Raw genomic sequence first — 26,614 nt, 5'->3', positions numbered from 1 at the left:
AAATGTATTCAATATACACAGAAGAGGTCATCTAAGAACAGCAGAATATCTTCTAAAGCACATACAAATATTCTACAGGTAGATCACAGGTCAAGACAAAAATTTTTGTCAGACTTAAGATGGACCAAGTGTCTGTTCCAATATTCAGACCAAGTGGTTTTTTTTCCTAATCCCTATGGAATGAAATTAGAATCCAAGAGCCAAAGTAAAACTTGTAATCTCACAAATATGTGAGTTTTCAACATACTTTTGAATGATAAAAGTGACAAAGAAGAACCAAAATTAAAATCAGAAAGCATCTTGAACAAAAACACAATATACTCAGACATGGGCTAAAAATTATTAAAGCACTTTACAAAATAAGCTAATAGTGTTAAATGGCTACATTAAAATAATCTCAAATATACAGTTTATATTTACAAAGAACAATAATAAGAATAAAATACGCAGAAAATTAGCAGAATGTAGGAAATAAAAAATATACAGAAAACATAAGATAGAAAATAGAAAAATAATAGTAAACTTAATACCTTGAGTTTGGAAAATATAAGTAAAATTAGAAATATTTTAGCAACAAAACAAAGAAAAAAATGAGATAATACTCAAAATTAAAATCAACAATGAAATTACAAGTTATGCCCCAAAGTACAAAGCATTATAGGAGAATACTATGTTACTTTATGCCAACAAGTTGGAAAACTCAGAAGTAATGGTAAAATTCTACATATATGCAGCACATTAAGTCTGAATGAAGAATAGAAAATTTCCTTATAAATTGGTAAGGAAAATTACTCAGTAGCCAAAACCTCCCAAAAAAGAAAAGTTCAAAAAGAGATGGTTTCATTGGCAAGTTGAACCAAGTATTGAAAGATGAAGTAATGCTTAACTTACTCAAAATCTTCCAAAATATTGAAAATAATGGAATGCTTTGAATATCTCTATGAGGACAGAATGACCCTGATTCCAAAGCCAAACAAATACATCACAAAAAGCAAAAAAAAAAAAATTTACAGCCCAATATTCCCAGAAACACAAAAACAGAAAGTCTTATTGAAATATTTGGAAGCTAAATTCAATGCTACGTTCAAAGATCTTATGCTATGACTGGCAAAGAATCATCCCTGGGATGAATAAGATGGATAAAATGGCACGATCCTACCAATGGATAGCATCTGATATGGGTTAATATATTTTCATGATGAAAAAAGTCAGCAAATTAGGAATAGGAAATCACTTCAATTTTATAACAGAGACCATTTTTACAATACCCTAGCTAACATTATGCTCAGTAGGGAAAGATTGAAAGCTGTTATTTTATGACCAACAACAAAGCACTGTCATCAAGTCCAAGGAAGAGTAATCAGACAAGGAAAATAAAAACAAAACAAAGCCAATGAACATACATTCACATTAGAAAAGAAGTAAATGTTGCTGTTTGCAGGCATGACCTTGTCTATAAACTACTTGAGACTACAGATGCACATGCATGGGCATGAACACAATCATACACACACAATAAACATGCTCAGGATTGACAGTAAATTCAGTAAAGGTAAGAGATACAATACCAACAAGTTTGTTTTTATACATCAATTAGAAACTCTATGAAACTGTAATTTGATAAGAAACTCATTTAAAATACCAACAAAAAGGAAAATATTTAAAGTAAGCTTAGCTAAGGTAATGAAAAATTTTGTACACAAAAAAATTATAAAAATTTGATGAAAGAAACTCAAGACTGGAGATGAGGCCCAAGTGATACATGCTTCCCTAGTAAACATGAGGCTTTAAGTTAAACACACAGTTCTGAGAAGGAGGAGGACAAGGGAGCAGCGGGGGTGGGAGGGGGGAGGATGAAGAGGAAGAGAAAAATGTAAAGAACAACAAATGGAAAGATATTCCATATTTGTAGGCTAGAACATTTGATATTGTTTGATATTGTCAAATAAACTATCCAAAGGGACCTTAAGATGCAATGTAATCTTTATCAAAATCCCAGTGGAAATCAAAAGAGAAATGAAAAAAAAATTCCAGAAATGACATGACCCTCTGTTAGACTTTTTGACATTGTAACAAATACCTGAGAGAAAAAGTTGCAAGGGTGAAAGATTTACTGTGGCTCACAGCTTCAGATGGTCTCTCCTGTCATGGAGGAAAGGGCAAAAAAGTATAGCACAGCAGAGGGCTTCACTTTATGGCAGCCAGAAACAGAAAGAGAAGATATCTGTCTTAGTGGGGTTTGTCATCTGTTCCCCTTTTAAGATTGGTTTTTGACAAAAGATGGAGGGAAAAGTGTATATTTACCTTTCACTACATATAGAAATCAACATGAAATGGACTAAATGCTTAAACAAAAGACCTGAAAAGTCACAGAAAAAAATATAGGAGAAAAATCTTTATAACAATGACCTTGGCAATGAATTCACTGATATAACATTAAAAGCCCAGGCAACAAAAGTCATAGTAGAGAAATAGGACTGCATGAATCTGAACAGTTTCCAGACGGTGAAAGAAAAAAATCAGTGTATTAAAAATTAATCTGTGGAATGGAAGTAAACACCTCAAAAGAATTGTTCAGTTATTAGCTTTTAAGGAGGGAACCAATTCTGTGTAGCTCAGTCTCCCTCTAATAGGCACACTTCCTTGCTTGAAAGTCATTATACCTACCTTCACCCTCCTCCCAGGAAAGGTCATGTTCATGACAAGGAGATTTAGACATCTTTGGTCATTGGTTTAAAGACTTGAAATTGTGATTAACGTTTGAAGTTCTTGTATTCAGGTTTTGCATTATAGATCAAGAAAAGGGAAAATAACTACATGTTCTAAACCAAACATCCATTATTCTACTTTTTTTAAATTTTCTAGGGCCTAGATAATCATAGGGGAAGTGTTGGAAAGGAGATCTAAATTTCTAATTTTCACAGTTGACATTGTTAGTCACAGTATGCAATGATAATTCATCCTGGTGGAGTTTATGATTTGTATGTGCCAGATTCTCCTTAGAAGAAAGCCAAGAATTTAAAATTTAGTTCCTAAGTAGTAGCTTTGTAAATAGTTCAAATAATGAGCCAATTGTTTCAGAAATCAAAAACAAAAAACCAAAAACAAAACAGACAACAAACTCATTTTAGTTTAGATGACCTAGGGTGCATAGTATTAGATGACAGGGGTACTATTCAATTTCATTCCAGTTTTCTATGCAGGAGAGTTTCTTCCATTCCACATCCTCATCAAAACTGGATATTATTGGCAGCCATTTTAATTTCAGCCATCTGTTTTTTTCTGTAATCAACACATCTTATAGAGTGTATCAGTGGTCATTAGAGAAAGGGAAAGACAGGAGCTGGAGATAACAAACAGGTTTATCATGTAGGACCAATAGGCTGTATCCTGAATGGGAACTAGGCTGTACCATGGAGGTTATATATATTCACTCCAGAGGTTTACATGATGAAGAACTTGGCTAATGGAATATTACTCAAGACATATCCTGTTATTAAGCAACATACTGACAGAAAATGTGACCAGGCATCTGTGAAGAACATATCAATAAGAAAACAAACAAGTAAATACTTAGAAATTCACTTTGCAGAAGGATGTACTCTAAAATACACACCAGATGGCTGAAATTAAAATGGCTGCCAATAATATCCAGTTTTGATGAGGATGTGGAATGGAAGAGACTCTCCTGCATAGAAAACTGGAATGAAATTGAATAGTACCCCTGTCATCTAATACTATGCACCCTAGGTCATCCACTCAGTTGAAACAAAAACATCTGCAAATAAAAGTACACATCTACAGAGATCTTTAATTCATAGATCTTTAATGGTGATAGACCCCAACTATAAACATTGTGAACATTCACCAACTAACTGTGACAACTGAACTCCAACTGAGCTCCGGGAACACCTGTAAGGTAAGAACCTCACTGCAAAGACCTTCCTTTTTCCCAATGGCTTTGATGAAATTTGCTGGTGACCATATTGACACAAGGCTTCTAACTCCCTTACTCACCACACAGAGTAATTGGTTTGTCCCCACTGACCCATCAGGACTAGTTTGAGTTTATTTAAGGCTTCCTCCCCAACAAACCCCACAGTTTTCTCCTGCCACTGATATGAAACAATCATTGGAAAATTAAATAAATTATCATTAAGGAGCTCTCCTAAGATAGAAGCAAAGAAACCTGGCTCCTCCTTCTTTCTCAAAGTTGGGTCCTAAACAGAAAGAGAAGTTTCTTGCTTGAATGTGGAGAAACTGAAAGACCTTACTCTTGGAGCATTCTCCCTTTTGCAACCATCTTTTCCAAATAGAGTATCCTTAACTATGTTTGCATGCATACATTTAAACACACACCACAATGTTAAGAAAGAGCTACTGCTGTGCCAAAAGCACTGATAAAACAGGTATGATGATCAGCAAAAGAAGGTAGACATGAGAGCACCTGTGGTTGTCCACATTGATTTGAGGGTCCAGAAGAGGCAATACTACTCCAAGGTAATAAGAAACAGAAGTGATAGGCCTCTGGAAGGAGGTAATATCTGGAGAACAGAATGTGGGAATGACTGGAGTAGAAGTGGTTCATATATTTGTCTGAGTGACAGATTCACGAGGTTCATGTCAAATGGCTTGGATGTTACAAGCACACTTTGAAAGGTGAAAAAAATAAGCAGATGTAAAATTTTGGTACAACATTGCATAGATTATCAAAATCTTCTACTAAGGAAAAAATAGACACTAATTGCACAATTGACAAGCTAACATTTGTTAAGGGGATATATACAGCATATTGTACAATTAATACTACAAATGCAATAGTGGTACTAGACTTGAAAATGAACTTACAACTTGTAGGGAAGGGATTCAGAAGGGAAAACTTGTGAGAAAATGAGGGAAGAGGTGATGCTGTTCAAAGAGAAATGTACTCATTATCTGAATTGTGTGACTATAATTCCTCTGTCCATCACCTTTACAATAAAAATAAATAAAAATAAAACTACAGTGATAGTAATGTTTTAATTTTAGGCTGGTAATAATGGTAAAAAAGGTGTTTATATTATCATTCTTTGAACTGTATATCATCATCATCATGTATTTTAATATGGATTCAAAATAATATCTAGTATATCTAGTATATGTAGTATATCATTTTAAGCCTATTAAAACAAGTTATCAAAGGTAAAATTTCTTTCTCATTTCATTAAAAAAACAAAAATGCACAAGCCAGATATGGTGCATGTCTGTAATCCCAGAACTCAGGGGAGAAAGCAGAAGGACTGAGAGTTTGAGGCGAGACTGAGTTATGTATATAGTAAGACCTTGCCTGGAAAAACTAAAACAATGACAAAAATCTTCATTTCTGTAACTTCAGGAGGAAGCATGTCCATTCTGGAGACAGTGGCTGAATTTGAATACTGGTCTATCACTAGATTAACATTGAGGTTTTAGATACTTTATCATGCATCAGTTTGCTTCTTTGTGACTAGGGACAATAGCCCCCCAAAATGACCTCACAGACACCTGTCTCCAGAATTAAACTGGATAGTACAAATCAAGATTCTGAACTCCTTCCACATATATGTGTGTGGGTAATTAATGTCACATGGAGAAAAAGAGAATATTTTTTGTTTCCAAAGTAAGACAAATGCTCATGAAAAAAAATATATATATATAATAGAAAATAAAAAACAAAAATAAATTGAATCCAACCAGTCACAAGTTACCAGTATCTGGTTTGTTTAAGCAAATACACATGCTATCTTAATTTATTATATCAAGAAATAATGTAAATTCAAATTCCTACTCTGATTCTACTTTTCTGAGGGAACCATGTTTAAGAAGGGAATGATTTTCTTGTCACTACAACCTAAAACTTAAAAGAAATTAAGCAGAGTGAGCCAGAGCAGGAATTGAGAACAGAAATGAATAATTTAAATTTCCTAACCCTTTGAGTGAACCCATCCAAGAAACACTGCAGAGCCTTTGCATGAAGGAGCTTTTGTTCCCCTCAGAAAAAGGAAGGAAACAGAGAAAAGGCCCTGCAATGCCAAACTTACCACCCGTCCTCTTCTGGCTGCATGACTCTTTGCAGTTTCTCTTTATATAATGTCTCATATGAAAAGTATTTGTAAAGAAAAGACAACTCTCTCAAATTACTATTTTCATTAATTTATCCACAGGCTCTGTGTCTGAAAAATGATGTTAATCTTAAGGAAGAAGTCACCAAAACTCAGGCATGGGACCTACCTATAATCCTGTAAAAATGTTCAGAAGTCTCTATCTCCACCAATGACTGTGGTTTGACTGTGATGGGGCTGTCATTCCAGTTGACAGGGGGAAGCACAGTAGGCAAATCAAGGCCTAGGCTGGCAAAAGCATACAGTAAAGCCCTATCTTGGAAATAGTTCACCCACATAGGGGCAGGAGATAAGTTCAAGTGGTAAAAGTAGTTGTGTGCCAATCATAAGACACTGAGCTTAGCACTCCAGCACAACCAAAAAGAACAAAGTAATTACAAGATAAAGGAGCAACAAATATGGATATCACTCTGAGTGGCAAGGTGCATCCTTCCAATATGGATAGTGATAGAACACTACTTTTGTCCTTTTCAACTCACTGCTTAGCAATTGATGTCACTTTTGATTGAACAGCTTGAATCCACAGGACTCAATTCTAAAGAAATTCTAGTTTTCTATGTCAAGGGAACCTCCTCTGTGAGCTAGCAGCCCCAGTGTATTTTGTTGATATCTCCAGCAAAATTCATGATGTTTTCAGTCACTCCCAGATAATAAATGTTCCTCCTGACACTTTCAGGACCACTTAGAATTGTCACTCCATCAGTAATCTGTTTGATCCTGAATAAGACTGAGTTTGATCATGATATAACCTCACTGAACAAATTAATACCAGAAAGCTGAAGCCTGTCTTATCTGAGGGGGTTAAGTTCAAGAGAAAGGGAAAAAAGATGAATGGACAGAGAAAGGGTGGGCAAATATAGCTCAATTTACATACATGAAAATACAACTACAAAATCTGAGGGTTTGGTGAGATTGGATGGATGGCTGGGGTTGGTAATGGGAGAGGTGACATTGATCAAGATGCATTGTGCATATAAAATGACATGATGAATTGAAAGCCCTTTGCATAACTATTTATAGATAATAAAAAGTGATTTTAATAAACTTTCAACTTTCCAGCAGGTACTGCTCCCAGAGAAAATAAGGCTATGGTGGAGTTGGGCATTGCTGGGTTTTTACTCTAATCCCTGCCTACCCCTTCTGCACCTAATGGCCTTTTCAAATCCTCTTTTTGAGAACTTTGGAATTCAAAGATCAGAAAAAGAATAACAGCTTTCTCCACCCATCACCTTCTGGTATTTTCCAGTGAAACCTCACAGCTTGGCTCCTCACCCTCTCAGGCCCTGGTTGGCAATATCCTTCTGTTGTGCTCTCTAAGTCTATACACATCTTTTTCTATACACTGCTTTTTCTCTCCAGTCCCTCTTCTCTCACACAATCCATATCTGAATCATGGTAAATATTTATCATTTCTTTTATTTTTGGCAATACTAGGATTTAAACTCAAGACCTCCCACTTGCTAGATTGGTGTTCTTGTCACTGAGCTACACTTCTAGTGATGTTTTTCACTGGTTATTTTTGAGATAGGGTCTCATTTCTTGGGTGGGAATGCACCTAAGTCTCATTTTGCCTACAGGAGGCTTCTCAGCATCATTAGAATCACAAGCACACACTATTGTGCCCAGCTTCTTTCTCCATGGAGTTACAGCAGTCCCACAGACATTTTGCTCAGTCTGGCTGTGGTCATCCTGATTGAAGCCTCCCTGGTAGCTAGTATTACAGGTATGACTCACCATCCATGCCTCAGAGTCTCTTTTCTGGCAAACAGCACTCCCTTCCCTCAGCAGCCTAGACCTCTGGAGTTCATCACCTCTAGCATCTAGTCACAACCTGCTTTTGACATCTCCAGTGGGAATAGATACCAGCCTACCTCAAGTCCCCAAGTAAAGAGAACATCTAGTATATCTTTCTGTGATCTTATTGGGTTTAGGAGAAGGGAAAATGTTCTCCCATCTCCATGATCATCAGTGTGGAAAGCTTGTAACTCCCGATGCCTCTAGGTATCTCTCTCCTGGTTTCCACAATACTAGTCTTTTTGGACCCCTGGCATAAATTCCAAGCAAAAGATCATAGAGTCAATTTATAAGCAAATTCTGCAAGACTTGCATCAGATCTCTAATTGCTAATTTGGGTATGCAGTAGTTCTGGGTTATCTGTTGTTTTTGCTTGGAGTTTAGGCTTCAGCTATAACACAAACAGAGTACTACTTCAATTTTTATATACTTATTTTTTACTAAGTAACTACATAACTAACCAGCTAACTTTAACTGACCTTAGTGGTAATTCCTAACACAAAATGTAAATTTGTTCCGATATTAAATATAAAAATTATATTATATATATACGTATGCTATCATTTATAATAATATAAATATCAATATTTAAATTAAATACAAGTAATTGTCTTAAGTCATTGTAGTACTATAGTAAAGTAACTGGGGCTATGTCATTGTTTTATATATAATGTACTTAGCCTCACCTGGAAAAATTATGTTAAGTGAAGTCAATCAGGCCCAAAGATACAAAAGTTACATGTTTTTGCTTATATCTGGAAGCCAGAATTATTTTATAAATACATAAGTAAATACACTTTGTATGGTATGCAAGTATACGCAGGGATATTAACTGAAACACTGTACATTCTGGGGAGAACACAAAGTCAAAGTTCAATGAAGGAAGCACTTGAAAGGGATGGGGTAGGATGGGGTAAAGGGGAAAAGGTTGATGAATGAAGAGGAAAAGGGGGAAAATGCAGTCAATTCAAGGCATATGCTACAAAATTAAGAATGAGGGAAGGAGTGAGGGAAGGAGTGAAAATGTTGAAAGTCACATTGATCAAGATGTAATATATTCATAAACTGCTTTGTTTAAATGGAAATTCCTTTGTACAAATACTTAAAACTAATATATTTTTAAAAAATATAGTACTTAGAGTCATAAATTTTGTGGTCCAAGAGCATGATTATCAATTTCCTAATAGGACCTACCTTGCTACATTAAAGCATAACAGAGAATTAGAAAGGGAACAGGCCACTTACAAAAGGAGCCAATTACAAGGAGTAATCTTATTCGACCACAACTTAGCTTCAGAAGAACTTACTCCACAAGACTAGCAGCATCCTCCCTTCCAACCACAGCTTCTCCAAGACCCAAATACCTCCAACTAGGCAACACCTCTTGAAGATATCCATGTAGGACCAGGCTTCCAGTACCCCATTCCTAGGAATCACATTCAATCACCAAACCACAGCAATAATTTTGATATTCCCCAATGTAAAACAATCAACAATCATTTCTCTATTTTGGATCTGGTATGACATACTATAGGGACAAAAGATTTTCAAATACATCCAAGACTTAATTTTCCAAATATACCAAGGCATACCTTTTAAAGTAATCGTGTAAAGTTTATACATATGCAAATATTTAAAAGTATTTTAAATACTTAATAAACTTCATAAATTCAAGCTTTATTTTTCATCCCAACAAATTGGTCATTACTCCATGGACATACAAAATAATTTTTGATGTCAAAACCAACTCACAACAGCTAAGATGGGAATCAACCTAGAGACACAACAGTAGAAAAAGAAAATGCAAAATAAATACACAATGAAATAATATTCAAAGGCAGATGCTGGTGGCTCATGCCTGTAATCCTAGCTACTCAGGAGGATCTGAGGATCATGATTTACAGACAGCTCAGGCAGGAAAATCCATGAGTCTCAATTCCAAATAACCACCAGAAAATCAGAAATGGTTCTGTGACTCAAAATGATAGAGCACTAGCCTTGAGTGAAAAAGTTCAGAGATAGCGCCAAGGACAAGTTCAAGCCTGACCCCACCCCCCAAAAAAAGAAAAGAAAAGAAAAAGGAAAGAAAGAAAGGAAGGAAGGAAGGAAGGAAGGAAGAAAGAAAGAGAAAGAAAGGAGGGAGGGAGGGAGGGAGGAAGGGAGGGATGAAGGAAGGAAAAAAAGAAAGAAAGAAAGAAAGAAGAAACATTATTCAGGCATAAAACAATTGATGCACCATCAAAAAAGATATCATTGGAGAGCATCATGTTAGATTAAGTAAGTCAGATGCAGGAAAACTCCAAGTCCCATGGTCTCTCTAAATGTCTTTTTAAAAAGTGCCTTTGCAAGATACAGTTGTTATTCTTAGAGGCTGAGAAGTGTGGGGCAGGTGGTAGTAGAGAGATAGTAGAAGGTTAGACAATAGGTTCCTAAATGCACAGCTACTTTCCAGTAGGAGTCTATATTTCATACTCATCTATGTTATATTTTATAAACAACTAGAAGAGAAGTAAATGCATTACCCTGATTTGATCAGGATAAATTACATACATGTAGCAAGGTATCACAATGTGTTCCACGAATATGTGTGATAGTTATCTCTTAATCACATACAGTAAAAGGCCAGGCATGATGGCTCAAGCCTGTAATCATAGCTACTTAGAAGGTGGAGATTAGGGGATAGTGGTTCAATAAAGATCAGTGCAAACAAAACAAATTCAGAAGATCCTTGTGTTCAGAAAAACCATGTGTTCAGACATACAACTGCCATCCCAGTGACACAGGGAAGCATAGATAGGAAGATCACAGTCCAATCTGGCCTGTGCATATAGGAAGATTCCAGTTCAAAAATGATCCATGCAAAAAGGACCAGCAAAATGTTCCAAGTGGTAGAATGCTTGTCTGCCAAGTGTGAGGCCTTCAATCCAAACCCAGTACCTCCAAAGAAATTGTAAAAATGTTTAGGAAATGGAAATGCTAACTGTCACCATATGTTAACACTTATAAACATGAATCACACATCACCATTTATATATACATATTATATATAATATAGATATGCAAATTAATATTTTATAATTAAAATATATCATGATGAGTTTAGAGTAACGTAAAAAGCAGTAATTTACATTTTAGAAATTCTATTACTTTTCCTGCAAGGTCATTGTAGTATTCTATCTGCTATCAATAAGAAAGCCTTTTTACTACCAGCACAACTATGTTTATCACAGCATTATTTACCATAGCTAAGATATGGAACCAACCAGATGCCCCTCAGTAGATGAATAGATCAAGAAAATGTGATATATGTGTGTGTATATATATATATATGTATATATATGTATATATATACATATATATATATATATATATATATAAATTCTATGCCTCCATCAGAAAGAATGACATCGTCCCATTTGTTAAGAAATGGAAAGACTTGGAAAAAATTATATTAAGTGAAGTAAACCAGGCCCAAAGAAACATAGGTCCCATGGTTTCCCTTATTTGCAATAACTAGTACATGTCTAGAACAAGCAGAAAAGGTCAAAAGCTTGGTACATATGACCATATAAGATGGTGTTAAGTAAAATGAACCCCAAGACAGGGACACAAGTGTTTTTTTTTGTTGTTGATGTTATGTTTTTTTTCTTTCTTGCTATTGTTTTTAACTTACTTACAATGCACTATGTGATTCTTTTTTTTTTCTTTTGAATGATCTTCCACCCATGGTATAACCCCTGTTTTCACTGTATTTGATTCTGATACATTTTTCTAATTTGGGGAGGGGAAAGTAAATAACAAAATGCCCAAATAAGAATATAGCTTGACCCATTGTAACAATGAGATGTACAAGACACTATGTTGAAAACAAACTATAACTTCGGAAGCTTGGAAGGGAGTAGATGGAGAGGTGGGGAGGGAAGGGATGGTGGGGAAACAAAGGAGGAGGTAAGAAAGCCTTTTAAAAAAATTCTTGAGAATATCATTGTATAGCGTAGGGAATGCGTGTGTGTGTGTGTGTGTGTGTGTGTGTGTGTGTGTGTGTGTGTGTATGCATGAATGTGCATGTACTGTTCTTGGGGCTTGAATTGAGGGCCTGGGTGCTGTCGCTTAGCTTTTTTGTTCAAGGCTAGCCCTCTACCACTTGAGCCACAGCTCCATTTCTGGCTTTTTAATGGTTAATTGGAGACAAGAATCTCAAGTATTTTCATGCCCAGGCTGACTTTGAACTCTGATCTCATGTCTCGGCCTCCTGAGTAACTAGGGTTACAGACATGAGGCCTTTGGGCCTAGGAACTTTTGATCCTCGTAGCTCTGCCTATCAAATACATGTGCTGCTACACTAGACTTCCTGTAAGGAAAAATATTGTTATTATAAAGATGATGTACAGAGGGGTTACAGTTACATTCTTTTTGGACAATTCCACCCTTCCCTCACGCCCTCCCAATTTCTGTAGGAAAACTTAAGACAATTAACGTCCCTATTAATGTTAATATTTCTTAAAATATCACACATTTTTAATAAGTAGTTTGAGAGAATAAAGAAAACATCTTGAAGCCCTGTGCACCAATTTCTTGAACCAGTGGAGAACTATTAGACAGAACCAGTTAGATAACACATCGCAAGAGGGTTCAGTAGAGCTAAAACTATGTGGGCTTTATCTGTTCTTCTGACTAGGATTTAAATAGAATAGAGATGAGTACTGATGGTTAAACAGTAGATCTAGACTATGACAACTACTGAAGCATTGTATTCTGCTTTGAATCTGTGTCTTATTTAAATGTAGTGTTAAAAAGTGTAGATGTCATATCATATGAATCTATTATTAGGAATCTTTTGTTATGTTAATCAACTTAATAAGGCTTTTAAGAAAGAAAAATGATTAATAGATTTCCTTTATCTTTCTTTGTGAACCTAGTAGATTAACTGACAAAGGGGACAAAAATGCCACTCACATTTACCACTCCTCTAAGATGTGGAATTACTCCAGCAATTGTCCTTTTCTCAACATAATAAATGTTCTCTCTTTCTCTCTCTCTCTCCTCTCTCTCTTCTCTTTTTTTCTCTACTCTTTCTCCTCTCTCCCCTCTGTCTCTCTCTCTCCTCTGTCTCTCTCTTTATGTCTCTCTCTCTCATTTAATACTTTCATCAGGTCATGAATATGCTTTATTGTCTTCCCTTTTCTTTTTTTTTTGTCGGTCGTGGGACTTGAACTCTGGGCCTGGGCGCTGTCCCTCAGCTCTTCAGCTCAAGGCGAGCGCTCTACCACTTGAGCTACAGCGCCACTTCCGTTTTTCTGGTGGTTTATTGGAGATAAGAGTCTCAGGGTCTCTCCTGCCCGGGCTGGCTGGCTTTGAACCGCAATCCTCAGATCTCAGCCTCCTGAGTAGCTAGGATTACAGGCGTGAGCCACCAGCGCCCGGCTTCCCTTTTCTTGATCCTACAGCTCCTCCAACTACAGCCAGTACATTTTCTTACATCAGATTTTCTCAAATAAAAATCATAATACCTACTACACCCCTGGTTCTCTTCTTTGCAAACTATTAAGGTTTTGTAATCACTATTTATAAAATAAAGTCTTATCAAGGTCAACCATGCCTCATCCCTCTTAATAATAGTACTTGATAGAGTTGACCCCCTCCTGTTGGGGTATCCAAAATCTTAAAAGTTTTTTTTTGGGGGGTCCAGTTGTGGGGCCTTAACTCTGGGCCTGGGCGCTGTCCCTCAGCTCTTCAGCTCAAGGCTAGTGCTCTACCACTTGAGCCACAGCGCCACTTCCAGCTTTTTTTTTCTGCTTATGTGGTGCTGAGGAATCGAACCCAGGGCCTCATGCATGCAAGGCAAGCACTCTACCACTGAGCCACCTTCCCAGCCCAAGTTTTTTTTAATCAACTTAGAGAGCTAAATAAAGAACTCACAATTAATTATGATCTTATTTCACCAGCTGCTTTTCTGGGTTTTTTTTTGTCTTTCTTTCAACCTCTTTACAATAATTTCTCAGATACCTTTATTTTCCTAATTAAGTCCCTCCCTTCCCAATCAACTTTCTTTTGCAGTAATGGGGAACAGGAACCCAAACATCTAGGCAAGAACTCTGTCACCTAAATAGCCCCTTTATTTTTACTTTGTTATTAAATAGACTCTCCATAGTCTGACCTTAAATTCACGAACTTCCTGTTTCTTATCCCAAGTGGCTGGGATTACAGATAGATGCCATCACACCTAGCTTTTATTTTTAATGTGATGTCATACATTTGCACAATGTACAGAACCTTTATGTTTATGCCTGACACCCAGACCATTTACCAGAATTTCTGGCTATATATTCAATGCTTATTGACATTTCCTCATTGACAGCTAACAGATATTTCAGACTCAAACAAACCAAATCCTTGGATTCCTCTCATCTCTTACCTAATCTTACTTGAAGACATGCTATGCCTCACTTCCTCATTATATATAAGCACCCGGTGTGCAGAGGGAATAAATCATATGCTTACTCCCCACAGCAACAGCTCAGAATGAGTGCTTGCACACAAAACTCCCATTGTTGGCTACCATCCAAAGTGAACACTACTAATCAAACTAATGACTGTTTGTTATGTGGTGGAACATATATCTATGAAGAAACAGCTTATAAGACTATGCTAAGAATCTAGCATTCTGGTATATAAAAATAACTTGAAGAAACTAAATTTCACTAAAAACTATAAACATAATGCATTCCCTGAAGGTGATAAAAGTAAATAAATGCTACAAAACAATAAAGATGAAAAATCTGTTTCGGTTGGTGAATGTAATACCAATAAACATAAAGAAGTGGCATGAACATTGGCAAAGCTAGGTAGTACATGCTTGTAATCTCAGCTACTCAGTAGACAGATATAGGAGGATTATACTCTAAAATCAGTTGGTCAGTGTTAGAAGATGCTCTATCTGACAAACAAATATGAAGCAAAAATAACTGGCCTGTGGCTCAAATAAAAAATTACAATACCCTGAGTTCAATCTCCACTTCTGAAGAAAAGAACTTTCGGCTGGGAACCCGAACTACATTTAACTTTCAGATTGCCAACAAGTTATAGCCTTAAAGAGGTATACCTTGCTTCTCACAATTTCTAACCTTCTACATAAACAGGATGGACTCTGATATGGACAGTATCATCAAAGAGCTAGACTCTAAACACCCATCTGCTCCTGATTGACATGGTGATCTTAAGAACATCGCATAGGCCCTTTGTGTAACCTAAGTTCTTATTGCATGAAAAGTAGTATACAGACTGTTCTACAGACTCATCCTGAAAGTTCAGTGGGTTTCACTGGAAGACCACCCTTGCCTATAAATGCCTGCCACAAATGGTGGGTGCAAGTTATAAGGTAACTTGGGTTTGCTCCTCATAGTCTATCTTTTAAAACGTGCTTAAGAAATAGAAGGGCAACACAAATGATATGTTTCAACTGCATAATTTTTTAAACTCTTTACAAACACAGCTGATCAAGTTGGTGGGACTTTTATAGTTTTGAAAATATGCTCTCATATAATTAGAAATTCTACTATCAGAGAAGCTCTGTGAAATTGAGAAAATCTGGAGAAGTTAAGGGATTCCAAACATATGAAAGATCCCAAACATATGAAATGATCCATGCTCAAACAGAAACAAGATAGTTTGACCTTGGGAATTCCCACGAAGAAAAATTCAAGAGCAATCAGCTTCTTCATTTAGTTAAATCAACATCTTTTAACCTGCTGCCTTACAAGACTCATTACCCACATAGCACTTCTGCTATACACTCAACTTTGATGACTGCTTCAGAAGGAAAAAGCATCTGAGAGATTACTTAGCTTACTAGCTGCACCTGATCGCTTTCATGGATGACTACAGAAAACTATGCTCATTCAGATGTGAGTATTTGGGAAAAGTTGTTTTTGCCAAAGTGAAAGAATCTCATAACTTGAAGAAAAATGACTTGAGTATTTGTTGCCAATGAAAAACCTGTGACCTTTCAAACATCAGAATCATAGAGAAAATATTAGCTATCATGAATCTGAGAACTTTCCAATATTTACTCTCTCCAATGAGATAAGAAATCAGATCAAATGGAGGTGACTTTTTGATGTTAAATAATGAAACCTGTCAACATTTGGAAGATTTGCAAAAATGAGTAAACCAATATTTTCCAAATGTCTCATGCATGATGTTATAAAATTTCTTTTGAACAAAAGAGTCCATTCAATGTCTGAGATAGAGCAGTGAATTTTAATGACAGAGAACAAAACATTCACTGATCTGCTTTCAGATTTCATGGTGAAATGATCTTTTAAGAAACTACCTCTCGTTAACTTTTGGCATAACATTAGAGAATATTCACAATTATGAAAAGACTATTGAAGCACTTTCCAGTTATATGTCTTTATGATGCCATGTTTTCTTCACATTTTTTCAGCCAAAGAGATGATATCACAATGAGTATAATACAGAAGCAGATGGGAGAATCTCATTGTCTTCCATGAAGCCATCCATTAAGCTGAACAATAGCAATGTAAAGCAATCTCTTCTCATTCACTTAATTTGATTTTTTAAAATGTAGCTAATTTCATTAAAAATAAGTTATTATTTGTGCTAACATTTAATGGCCACTAATTTTAAGATCCAGTAGGGAATTGAAAATAACTACTTAGAAACTACAAAAGTGGGTGCAGCTAGAGGTAAAGATGAATGGAAATCAGTAGAAGGAAAAAAAAAACTCTATGAATCACTGAAAGAACCAAAGTATCATATCCAGAAATCCCAATATTTCAGAACAAAATTAAAATAAAAGACATGTCCAGTAAGGTAGGCTAATCAGTTTTAGTCAGCTGACCAGAAGAAAAAGCTCAGGATGACTAGAGTCAAGAAAGCAAAAGAGGGGCAGCACGCTAATGTATAGGGAATTGTTTCATGCTGTAGAAGACGGTGAGAAGTAGTCCATACTAAGTCATAAGGAGAACTGAGGATAACATCAGTAGATTTGAAAGGAATAAAAATCTGTATCATACAGTGGAACAGTGACAGGTATCAATATTAATAGGAAAATGATTAAATGGTGTGTAGTCTCATTGGTCACAATCAGTCATATATAATTTAAGTCAAGAAAAAATGTAGTGATGCTCAAGAATACAGCCATTTTAGTTCAAGAATTACAGCAACATAAGGAAAAACAAAGATAATGAAATAACTATATTTAATTATGCATTATATATTATTATATATGTGTTACACACACACACACACACACACACACACACACACACACACACACATATAGGCAAGAGCTATCCAGAATGTTTGTAAGCCCTTGGGGGAAAATAGAACTGAAAAAGAGAAGAGACAAAAATTAACTATGGGAGAGGTTAGCTGAGAAAAGAGAGGGCTCCAGAGAAACTGCAGGAGATGAGACCCACACTTTCTGGGGAAGGTCAATCCTTCCCTTCTAAGGCAGGAGCAGAGGAAGGAAGCAATAGGTAGGTAAGGGTAAACACAGAGACATTGAATCTTCGGTATGTGAAGACTGAAATGAGTGGAAAAAAGGACTGGGATGGCATGGAAAACAAGAAACAGAGCTGGTAGGAGACAAGGAAGTCCTACATAAATAAACGTAGTCTTTCTAGCTGAAAATATCTACATTTGTAGAATGAAACCAGACAAGTGAGAATGAAAACTAAAGATGATCTCAGAAAGGGCTTCAGTAAGATGTTCAGACTGCTTTGCCAGCCATTTTTATGGTATCCCTAAACGTTAAATACTAACACACAGAATTGCATACATCCCCTCCCTCACAAGTCAGCATTTCTTGTTCTGTCATTCTCAAGAATCATTCTCTGGAATCTCAAGCCTCTTTTATTAATCATAGATTCCTACTATTATTTCCTTACTTAAGAACTAATAAAGGTCAGATGTTTCAAGTCATCCAGAATATTTTAATAGCAATTCAATGTGATTCACTGTTATTCCAATCAGAGCCCTAGAATTATTATATCACATTTATATCATTTCTCAGAAGAGCTATCTGTTTCTGAATAAATTTGAGTAATTTGCTTCACGAATTCTGAGAATAAATTTCCATAAAATACTGGTTAAATTAGTAAACAGAAAATACTGACAAACAAATCTCTGAATTAAGCATGAGTATAAAGGTTCCAAAACAGGGTGGAGTAGGGTCAAGGGGATGGGGACAGATGAATGAAAAAAAGAAAAAGTAGAAAGTGCAGTAAAAAAATTTAATGCATATCCTACAAAATTAAGAAAAATGAAGGAAGATGGCATTGGGAGGCAGTAAGAATGCTTGCGAGGGTAGTACTGACCAAGACTCACTGTATTCACAAATTTCTTTGTTGAATGGCAACACTTTTGTTTAATATTTAAAGGGAATAATAAAAAAAAGAATGAAGTCTGTACATGTGTCAGAGTATAAAGAAGGAACAATAGAGATTCTGGGATATGAATGACTTCAACATTAGCTTTAATCATAGACTCCTGAAAATAAACTTAAATATACTTAATGCTTCAATGATAGTTTGGATTGTGTCACTATACTTGTTCAGTAACTGGTGACAAGGAATCTTCAAAAATAATCCATTATCCTATTTGGACAACTATATAGTATATTTTAATTTCAACTCTTTTGTCTTTGTTTTTAATCTCTTAAGTATTAATTCTATAACTTAGGAAGGCAAATATAGCATTTTCTTCACTTTATACAATAACACCTTAAATATTATATTAGTCTCCTATTCTTCAAAGAAAACACTTGCAGTACAATCAATCACTTCAAAGACTTGTGACACACATGCATGATCAAGCAAATGCCAGTCAGGGCTCTTTGAAAAACTTCCATGTAATTCTAACTATTACAAACTACATCAATGGTAATTTAGCTGAGTGTTTCAAGTAAAATATTCACTATGATATCAATCTTTTTTTCTTTCTAAACATTATATCTCTTTTAGTGTCCCGGATATCAAAGGATTGAACTTCTATAGCAGGATATCAATTTGTATTACTCTTAGTCCCAATTAAAACTTAAAATTATTTAAGAAGTCTAATATTTAAGAAGGTAATATTTAAGATAAGCCCTAAAGATCTGATAAAATTTGAATATACAAAATAAGTTGTCATATCAAGCATAAATAAATATTTGCAAGAGAATTTTAATCAAAATGGCAAATCCGTCTTTCTACAAGAATAGTTTCACACAAAATAAAAATAAATTAGATCCATGGAAATCAAGTTAACAGTGTATACTGGTTTATTGGGCAATTAAAAAATACTGTGAACTATCAAACATGAGGCCAAAGAACATGAAGCAAATGAAAACATCATGTTCAGGTGGATAATAGTGAGCAGAAAAGTATGGGGTGAATGGCTGTAACCAATAGGAAAACATTGTAATTGGTATGTTGAAAATGATGGTTAGGGGAAATGCACTCAAGAAAAACTTGAACATGATGATATTGGAGATCATTTTAAGAGTAAGAAAGGCAGGTTCTATTCAAGTTTTCATGCCTCAGTAACTGTACTAATGAGGAGGCCAACTTTTAAAAGTTGGGTATTATTTAGAAAGGGAAGACAATTAATTCAAGCAATCACAAAATAATAGTACACCATTTGCATGAAATTGAACAATATGTAGTAAAAGATGAATATCTGAATATTCTTAAAAATGTTTTCACCTAGATATAAAGCCATTATAATACAGGCAATTTTCAAATGTATCCATTTTATAATTTACCCAAGTTCTTTCCCAATCAACTTTTTTTCCATTGGCCAGTCTGTTTTGTCTAGATGGTTTCCACAAGGAAGCAAGAAATTGTAACTAAACTATAATCAATCTAGTCTGTGAGTTAATATTATGTAGAAGAATCACAACAGGAAAAATAACTAATAAAACAAATTAGCAACACATAATGACTGTAATTTTCCTAGCGATCTAACTCTTCTTACCACATTCTGAACTGAGGTGCACAGAGGCTAGCATTGCATGGATGTATCTGTGAGGAGACAAAACCTTCTCAAAATGAGTATTAAACTTATCACATTCACACACACAATGTTTTTGGTTTATTAACAAACAAGTAGAAATAACCAACATCTTTTCCAATATGCATACTAGAATAAACATTAAGCTATTTAGGTCATTAAAGCTAGAGTGTCAATAGCTTGGAGGAAAGCTAATTTAGTGTGACCACAGACCAAAATAAGTAACAACAGCTTTTATACATAAGGGATTATTATTAAGCTTCTCAGAGCTAAGATAGGGTATGTGCCAAAACTGGGAGAAAGGCAAACAGATGCATTTACCTTTAGCTAGCAGGCATCTGAAATTCAGATAGTTCTCAACAAAAGAAGCTTCTGAAGCTCAGGGAAGGCAAAGTTGGCTGTGTGTGGCCAGATATCACATAGTCTGGCCTGGAAAGTGTCACATCTGCTATGAGTGAAATGTCAAACAATGTTCGGTTAAAAAAATATATTATTGTTGAGATAATTTTGTTGTCTTTTCATTACTGTTATTTAATCAAAAACTTTTGTTCTAATTTGTAGTATAATACAGACAACAAATACAAATCTTAACTGCTATGCCTTCCTACAAACTGTGATAGGCATTGATTAGAACATTTCTGTTTATCACCCTGCAATCATTAATTAGGAGGTTCGGCATACATTTTCCAATAGGTTTTGGTCAGAAAAGAGAAAGGGTTTTCTCTGTTTGTTTTTTTGAAAGTCATCATTTTAAGAATGTGATAATTCATGAAATTTCAAAGTAATTCTGTTATCATGTTTCTTAATCCCTTATTAGTGGTGACTGACACATATTTGTTTTATAGTCTAGAGCTTTCCAAGTCAATGTACCAAATATAAAGGCAGAGCAGATCTATTTAAAGAAATGTATCAAGATAAATTGGAGCCAAGAAGATTTTCTCTGTGTCATTTTTCTATTAGATAATCACAGGCTATAATCAAATTCACTATGTTAAAATCATAGAATAATAAAATATCTCACAAATTGAAATTACTGTACATATCAACATTGGGTCTAACTACCTATCTAATGTTCAAACTTTCTTGGAAATAAGCCCGCCAAGTAATTATCTCACATGCATGAATGCCTTTACTAACAGAAACTTCCCACGTCCTTCTCCAGACAATTATATCTCGGCAAAACTCTATTAGAAAGTTCTTCTTAATTTGGAGCCAAACACATCACTCCCCACAGCTTCTACTCATTAGTCTTGGTGTAAGCTGTTGTTGCCAAGATGTTATCTACTTTCTCATGCACATCACAGTTCTTTTAAACATTTGAAAACACTTTTAATTATCTGAGCTCCTTCAGCTCTACCTATTATGACATGACTTAATTGCTTCTATTATTTCTCTCTCCTGAAAATATTAAATAGAACCTTAAGTAATTCTATGGATCAAAGTTATATACTTAAGAATGAATTAGTAAAATAAAAATAATTCCTTTTTTGAAGACTATACAGACATATGCTTTTATGTCATCATTATATTATCTAATATTTTTCCAAATATTTTCTGTCAACCTGTTTTCACCCAAACTCTAGTCAAACTAGTGATTTCTAAAGCAATCTGTAATTGTTACCTCGGTGTTATCAGACCTGGACATCACTTTCCTCCTTTAGAATATGACTCACTACAGGTCTCACAACAATGTGCCCTCATTTTGACTGAATGTTTCATTTCCTCTTTGTGGGTTTTTTTTTTAGTTATTGATAAAAACTGAAAATGGTAAGACTGAAAATCAAACAGAAACCATAATCCAAAATGAAACTATTCCTCTCATTTTCTTGATTTGATGCCACATTTCTAAGCATTCTTCACAGGGATATATGGATTGTCTTTAAATGACTAGAGAAAATCCAGATATTAGTGATGCAATAAGAGATAGACAAAGATGCTTATGCTTAGGCTCTGATAACAGATATTTTGTGCAACTCTCTTGTTCTCTGGTCATTGAGTGAAATAAGACAGTTCCCAAGAGTTTACAATTTAGGGGGGAAAACATACAATTAAAACTCATGAGTACTATAAGGTATTATGAACCTGAAAGGCAAGTTGAGAATTGTGGTGGTTCAGAATGTGACTACCTAATTTAGACAACCAAAATAAGAAAAGAAGGCTAAGGGAGTAACTCAGTGGTAGAGCATGGCCCCAAGGAAACAGTGGTGAATAAATGAGAACTATAGCTATAGCTATAAATTTGCGCATACCACTGAGGCAGGAGTTAACTAAGGAAGAAGGAAAGTAGTGATATTTTAAGTAAAGAAATGAACACTTGCAGAGATGAGAAAGTTCAAGCATAGATGAGACATGATTCACTCATGCAATGTAATAGGATCTGGAGCCAGGATGGAGAAGATTCTCCTAAGGAGGCCAGCTCAAGAGACAACGTGTAAAAAAGCATTTAACACATATCCTACAAAGGGAAAAGGTAGGTTGGAAGGTATGCTTAAGAAAGATGAAAGGAGTAACATTGACCAAAATGTACTCTGTACATAAACTCTTTAGTGAATGGCAAATCCTTTGTACAAACACGGATAATACACATATTTTTTAAAGAGACAATGTGTGATGCCAAGAAATTGGACTCTTTTACAAAAAGATATGGAGTCTCTTAAAGGTTTCTCAATATCGATACGACCTGACTAGACTTAAAGAGTAGGAAATAGACTCTAGAATCATGAGGAAGACAAGAAGCAGGGAACAAAAACAGAATGCACGTAAGAGGATAGAGATAAATAATTACAGCAACATTCACACAAGAATGAAAAGGAACCATAAATGGTAAACATCTTGAATTGATAAGTTTTATGACAGCTGAAATTGAGAAGCTAAGGTAGAAAGAGAAGATCTAGTGCTATCCTCTAGATTTGTTTTGGACAACAAAGACGGTAGTGTGTCCTTCACTGGAAAAGGCAAAGGCGAATAGTTGGGGAATAGTGGGAAGGAGTCCTGAGTTCAGACTGTATGATTTTGAGGTGAGTCTAAGGTCGTGATGGGATAGGTGGGATGGAGGGCATGGTGCTTTCTAGAGAGGTCTGAGCTGGACACAGACTTGGAGTTAACAGTGAATGGTGGCATTCACAGTCATGAATCTGCATAACATCACTCAGGCAGAATAAAAAGTTGGAACTAAGACCAAGGTATTAATATCATTGCCAAATTCAACATACTTTGAGATTCTCAAATGGTTGGTTTGGTTATATATAACTAAATAATAAGGAATCTTAGCATCATGTTGTAATTTTTAGTATTTCAAAACAATGTGGGTTAAAAAAGAAAAAGGAAAAGGCCAAGAAAATAATTATTTAACTTGCACTCAATATCCAAATTATATCCTATAATATGAAGGAATGAAAACAATGCATTTCTCTGAATTTAAAGCAAGAACATTCAAGTACTTATCAACTTTGGGGAAAAAAACTACTGTAATGACTATAAAACAGGAAGATCTTGTCTTATTGGCAACACCTCAACTATATATATATATATATATATATATATATATATGTATGTATGTATCCCATTGCTTCATCCAGGATACTCAAAAAATGTTTAAATGCATCAAAATATCATGTATTATCATAATCTGTATATAACTTCTAGGTTTTGTAATGTCAAATACTTCCCTTATTCAAGATGCTTAATAGCTAATTAATGTACACAAAATGTGCAACTAGATTATTTTCTAAAGAACAAGCAACTTGCATAATCTTGCACAGTTCATTATTATAGTTGAGATTCTTAACCTGAGAGTCTACAGAAACTAGCTATGATAAAGCCAATGGTAACCAAGGAAAACCTAATTCTCTACAGTTCACAAATCAGTGATAATTCAGTCAGATTGCTTTTCTTCCTTTTTGCTTTTGTCCTTTTTTCTCTTTTCTTTTCTTTCTTTTTTTTAACCTGTCCTCAGGCTTGAACTGAGGGCTTGGGTGCTGTCCCTGAGCTTCTTTTGGTCAAGGCTAGTGTTCTACCATTTGAGCCCCAGCCCCACTTCCAGCTTATTTTGAGTAGTTTATTGGAGATAAGAGTCTCACAACCTCCCTGCCCAGGCTGGCTTCAAACTATGATCCTCAGATCTCGGCCTCCTAAGTAGCTAGGATTACAGGCATGAGCACCATCACCAAGAATTTTTGTACTTTTGAGATTGGTTCTCATCATGTTCTCACTTGACTGGGGTTTTCATCATATTCTCACTTGACTGCCTTTGTTTCCCAAGCGTTGGGATTACAAGTATACCACTAGGCCCAATGAGATTTCTTAACTAAAGAGATGAAACAAAAAATACAACACTGTTTCTCCATGGTACGTCTACTTTTTAATCAGCCAGATTGATGGCTGCATCACCACTGTAACTATCGTTCAACATTTAATAAATATAAAACATTAGTTTTAAGACTATGGTAGAAAGTTTCAGAGATAAAATTTCAATAATTACCAATCCATCTAAAGTATTATAACATGAGTACAGTCACCTCTTCCACTTCATGATTAGTATATTCTGTTTTTTCATTCTCTACCTACAAAATACAACTTTTAAACTCTGTCTCAATGACCTATATACATCATACCTACACTTCAGTGAGGCAACTTAAAAGCATCGTTGTGGAAAAGATATAAAACATTCTCTAAGATGCTCATGTAAGATATATAGTAGTAATTAGACTTGCTGTTGTAGTCTTCATATCAATTGACTTTTTTGTGCATGCCACTACTAGCCTTGAACTCAGGGCTTTGAACTCAGGTACAGCTACATGGCTAAATCTGCCTTTTGGGTAGCTAATTGGAGATAAGAGTATCATGGACTTTCCAGTCCAGGCTGGCTTCAAACTGCTGTCCTCGGAATTCAATCTCCTGTGTAGCTAAGATTACCATCAGGAGCCAGGAGTGCAGGCAACATTATGACTTTTGGTGGGGACTTTGGTATGGGTGAGAGAACAAGCCCTGTTTCCTCATATAGGGACACCTGACTTACCCAAGACAGTTTAATCCCACAGAAAACCACCATGATTACATGAAATCTGTCATAATATGTCAACATGTTCATCCTTATCCAATAAAAGGTTAAAATAGGCAATATCTAAAACTTGGGGAAAAAATTTCCCCTTGAAGAACAAGGTCTAACAATGTCTCTCGTTCTCTCCAGTGCAAATGTTCTGTTTATGTCATAAAATCTGGCAGTCAGGTGTTGATGAAACTACAAATGATGTGACTATAGGCCCCCAGTTGGTCCCCAACTGGCCATATGGCCATCTGTAATTGAAGACTATCTTATAAAACATACAGGAGTCTGGCTGAGTAAATATTACTGTGAGAGATATAGTCAGGATGCTTTTTCTGGGCCTTAGTTAATGTTAGAGTCTCCACAACTCAGTTTCTCACATCCATTCAAGTATCAATTACAAAATGCCAATTCCAGTATCCTTGTCTCATATAATAAACTTCATAAAATAAAGTTTTATGTTTCTTACAGAGCATCTGTAAGATTAAGAAATGATGGGGCTAGAATAAAATGTTAGTAATCAGTATTTCAGAACTCCTCATTGAAAAATAACCTGTAGCAGAATTTTTTATTACAGATCTCTGTATATACTGTATTAGTTCCTCCAGCACATTATATTTTATCAATGTTATTTAAGGATATACTATTCAACTGCTCTACTGAACTTTATATGCTATTATTAGCCAGTAATGTTAACTCTTCCTATTAAAATCAGATGCTAAAATTTATCTTTTGGAGGCAATATACCTGGGTTTAGTTTTATTGACATGCTTTTTCAGACATATGCTAATTTCCTAATATAAGTCTTTTACAATAAATATTGAAATAGGAATTTTACATAAAAATAAATTTTCTTCTATCATGTAAAATATAAAGTAAATAAACATTTAAATCGTAGTTTCATGACTTTTTAAATGCACATTCATTTTTGGATTACTTTTTTGAGCTGTTATTTGCTGAAAATATGAAACCTCAATGGTCTATTAAAGTTATATATTTAGCATAAGAAAACAAAGTGACTATTTCCTGATTTTATAAATTGTGTAGAAAATTGTATAAACCCAGAGCATAAACAAAACTTTATAAGACATTATCTTTAGCACAATGAAACAACTATCACATTCTCAACCTCTTTCCAAGCTGTCATTTTCTACATGTGGAATAAATAAGCATATAATTAGGTGTGAAAAGTTCTGTGAATGTGTGTTTTAATAAGTGATCTTGCTTTCATAACAAAAATGCTGTAACATTCTCTCTATAAGGATATAAGACATGAAGAACATACGAAGGGCACAGATACTGCTTCTTTTTCCCTTTCCCTTTCTTTGAAGACTTCTCTTTAGAATATGCTTCTTCAACCCACAAAGAAATTAAAATAAAAAAGGTGATTGTCAATAAAAGCTTCATCTTGAAAAGTGAAATTGGAGATCAATCTGCAAGAGAGAACATGGAAATATTTACAGTTACCAAGCAAATGATAAATATATGAGTCACTGTAAGAAGAAACATTAGTAACCATAGAGCAACTCAATTTTACATGGTTCTACATCACTATATATTCACATGTAGTATGTTTAAAGAGATAGATATAGATACATAAACTATTCACATAAAGTTT

The 26,614-nt window shown here is 35.1% G+C and overlaps 1 protein-coding gene across 1 annotated transcript in view; it reads right to left on the bottom strand.

The window, feature by feature from the left end:
- Positions 1 to 26,403, bottom strand: part of Glrb (glycine receptor, beta) — an 85,628-nt gene extending 59,225 nt beyond the window's left edge. Inside the window, exon 1 of the mRNA XM_013029829.1 lies at positions 26,282 to 26,403. Within this exon, the coding sequence (XP_012885283.1) occupies positions 26,282 to 26,403 (122 nt within the window). The remainder of the gene's footprint in view (positions 1 to 26,281) is intronic.
- Between the last annotated feature and the right edge of the window lie 211 nt (positions 26,404 to 26,614).

The sequence above is a fragment of the Dipodomys ordii genome, unplaced genomic scaffold, assembly GCF_000151885.1.
Source record: "Dipodomys ordii isolate 6190 unplaced genomic scaffold, Dord_2.0 Scaffold123, whole genome shotgun sequence".
Taxonomy (NCBI): Eukaryota; Metazoa; Chordata; class Mammalia; order Rodentia; family Heteromyidae; genus Dipodomys; species Dipodomys ordii.
Note: the sequence above shows the minus strand (reverse complement) of the source record. Positions and strands in the feature narration are given on the sequence as shown.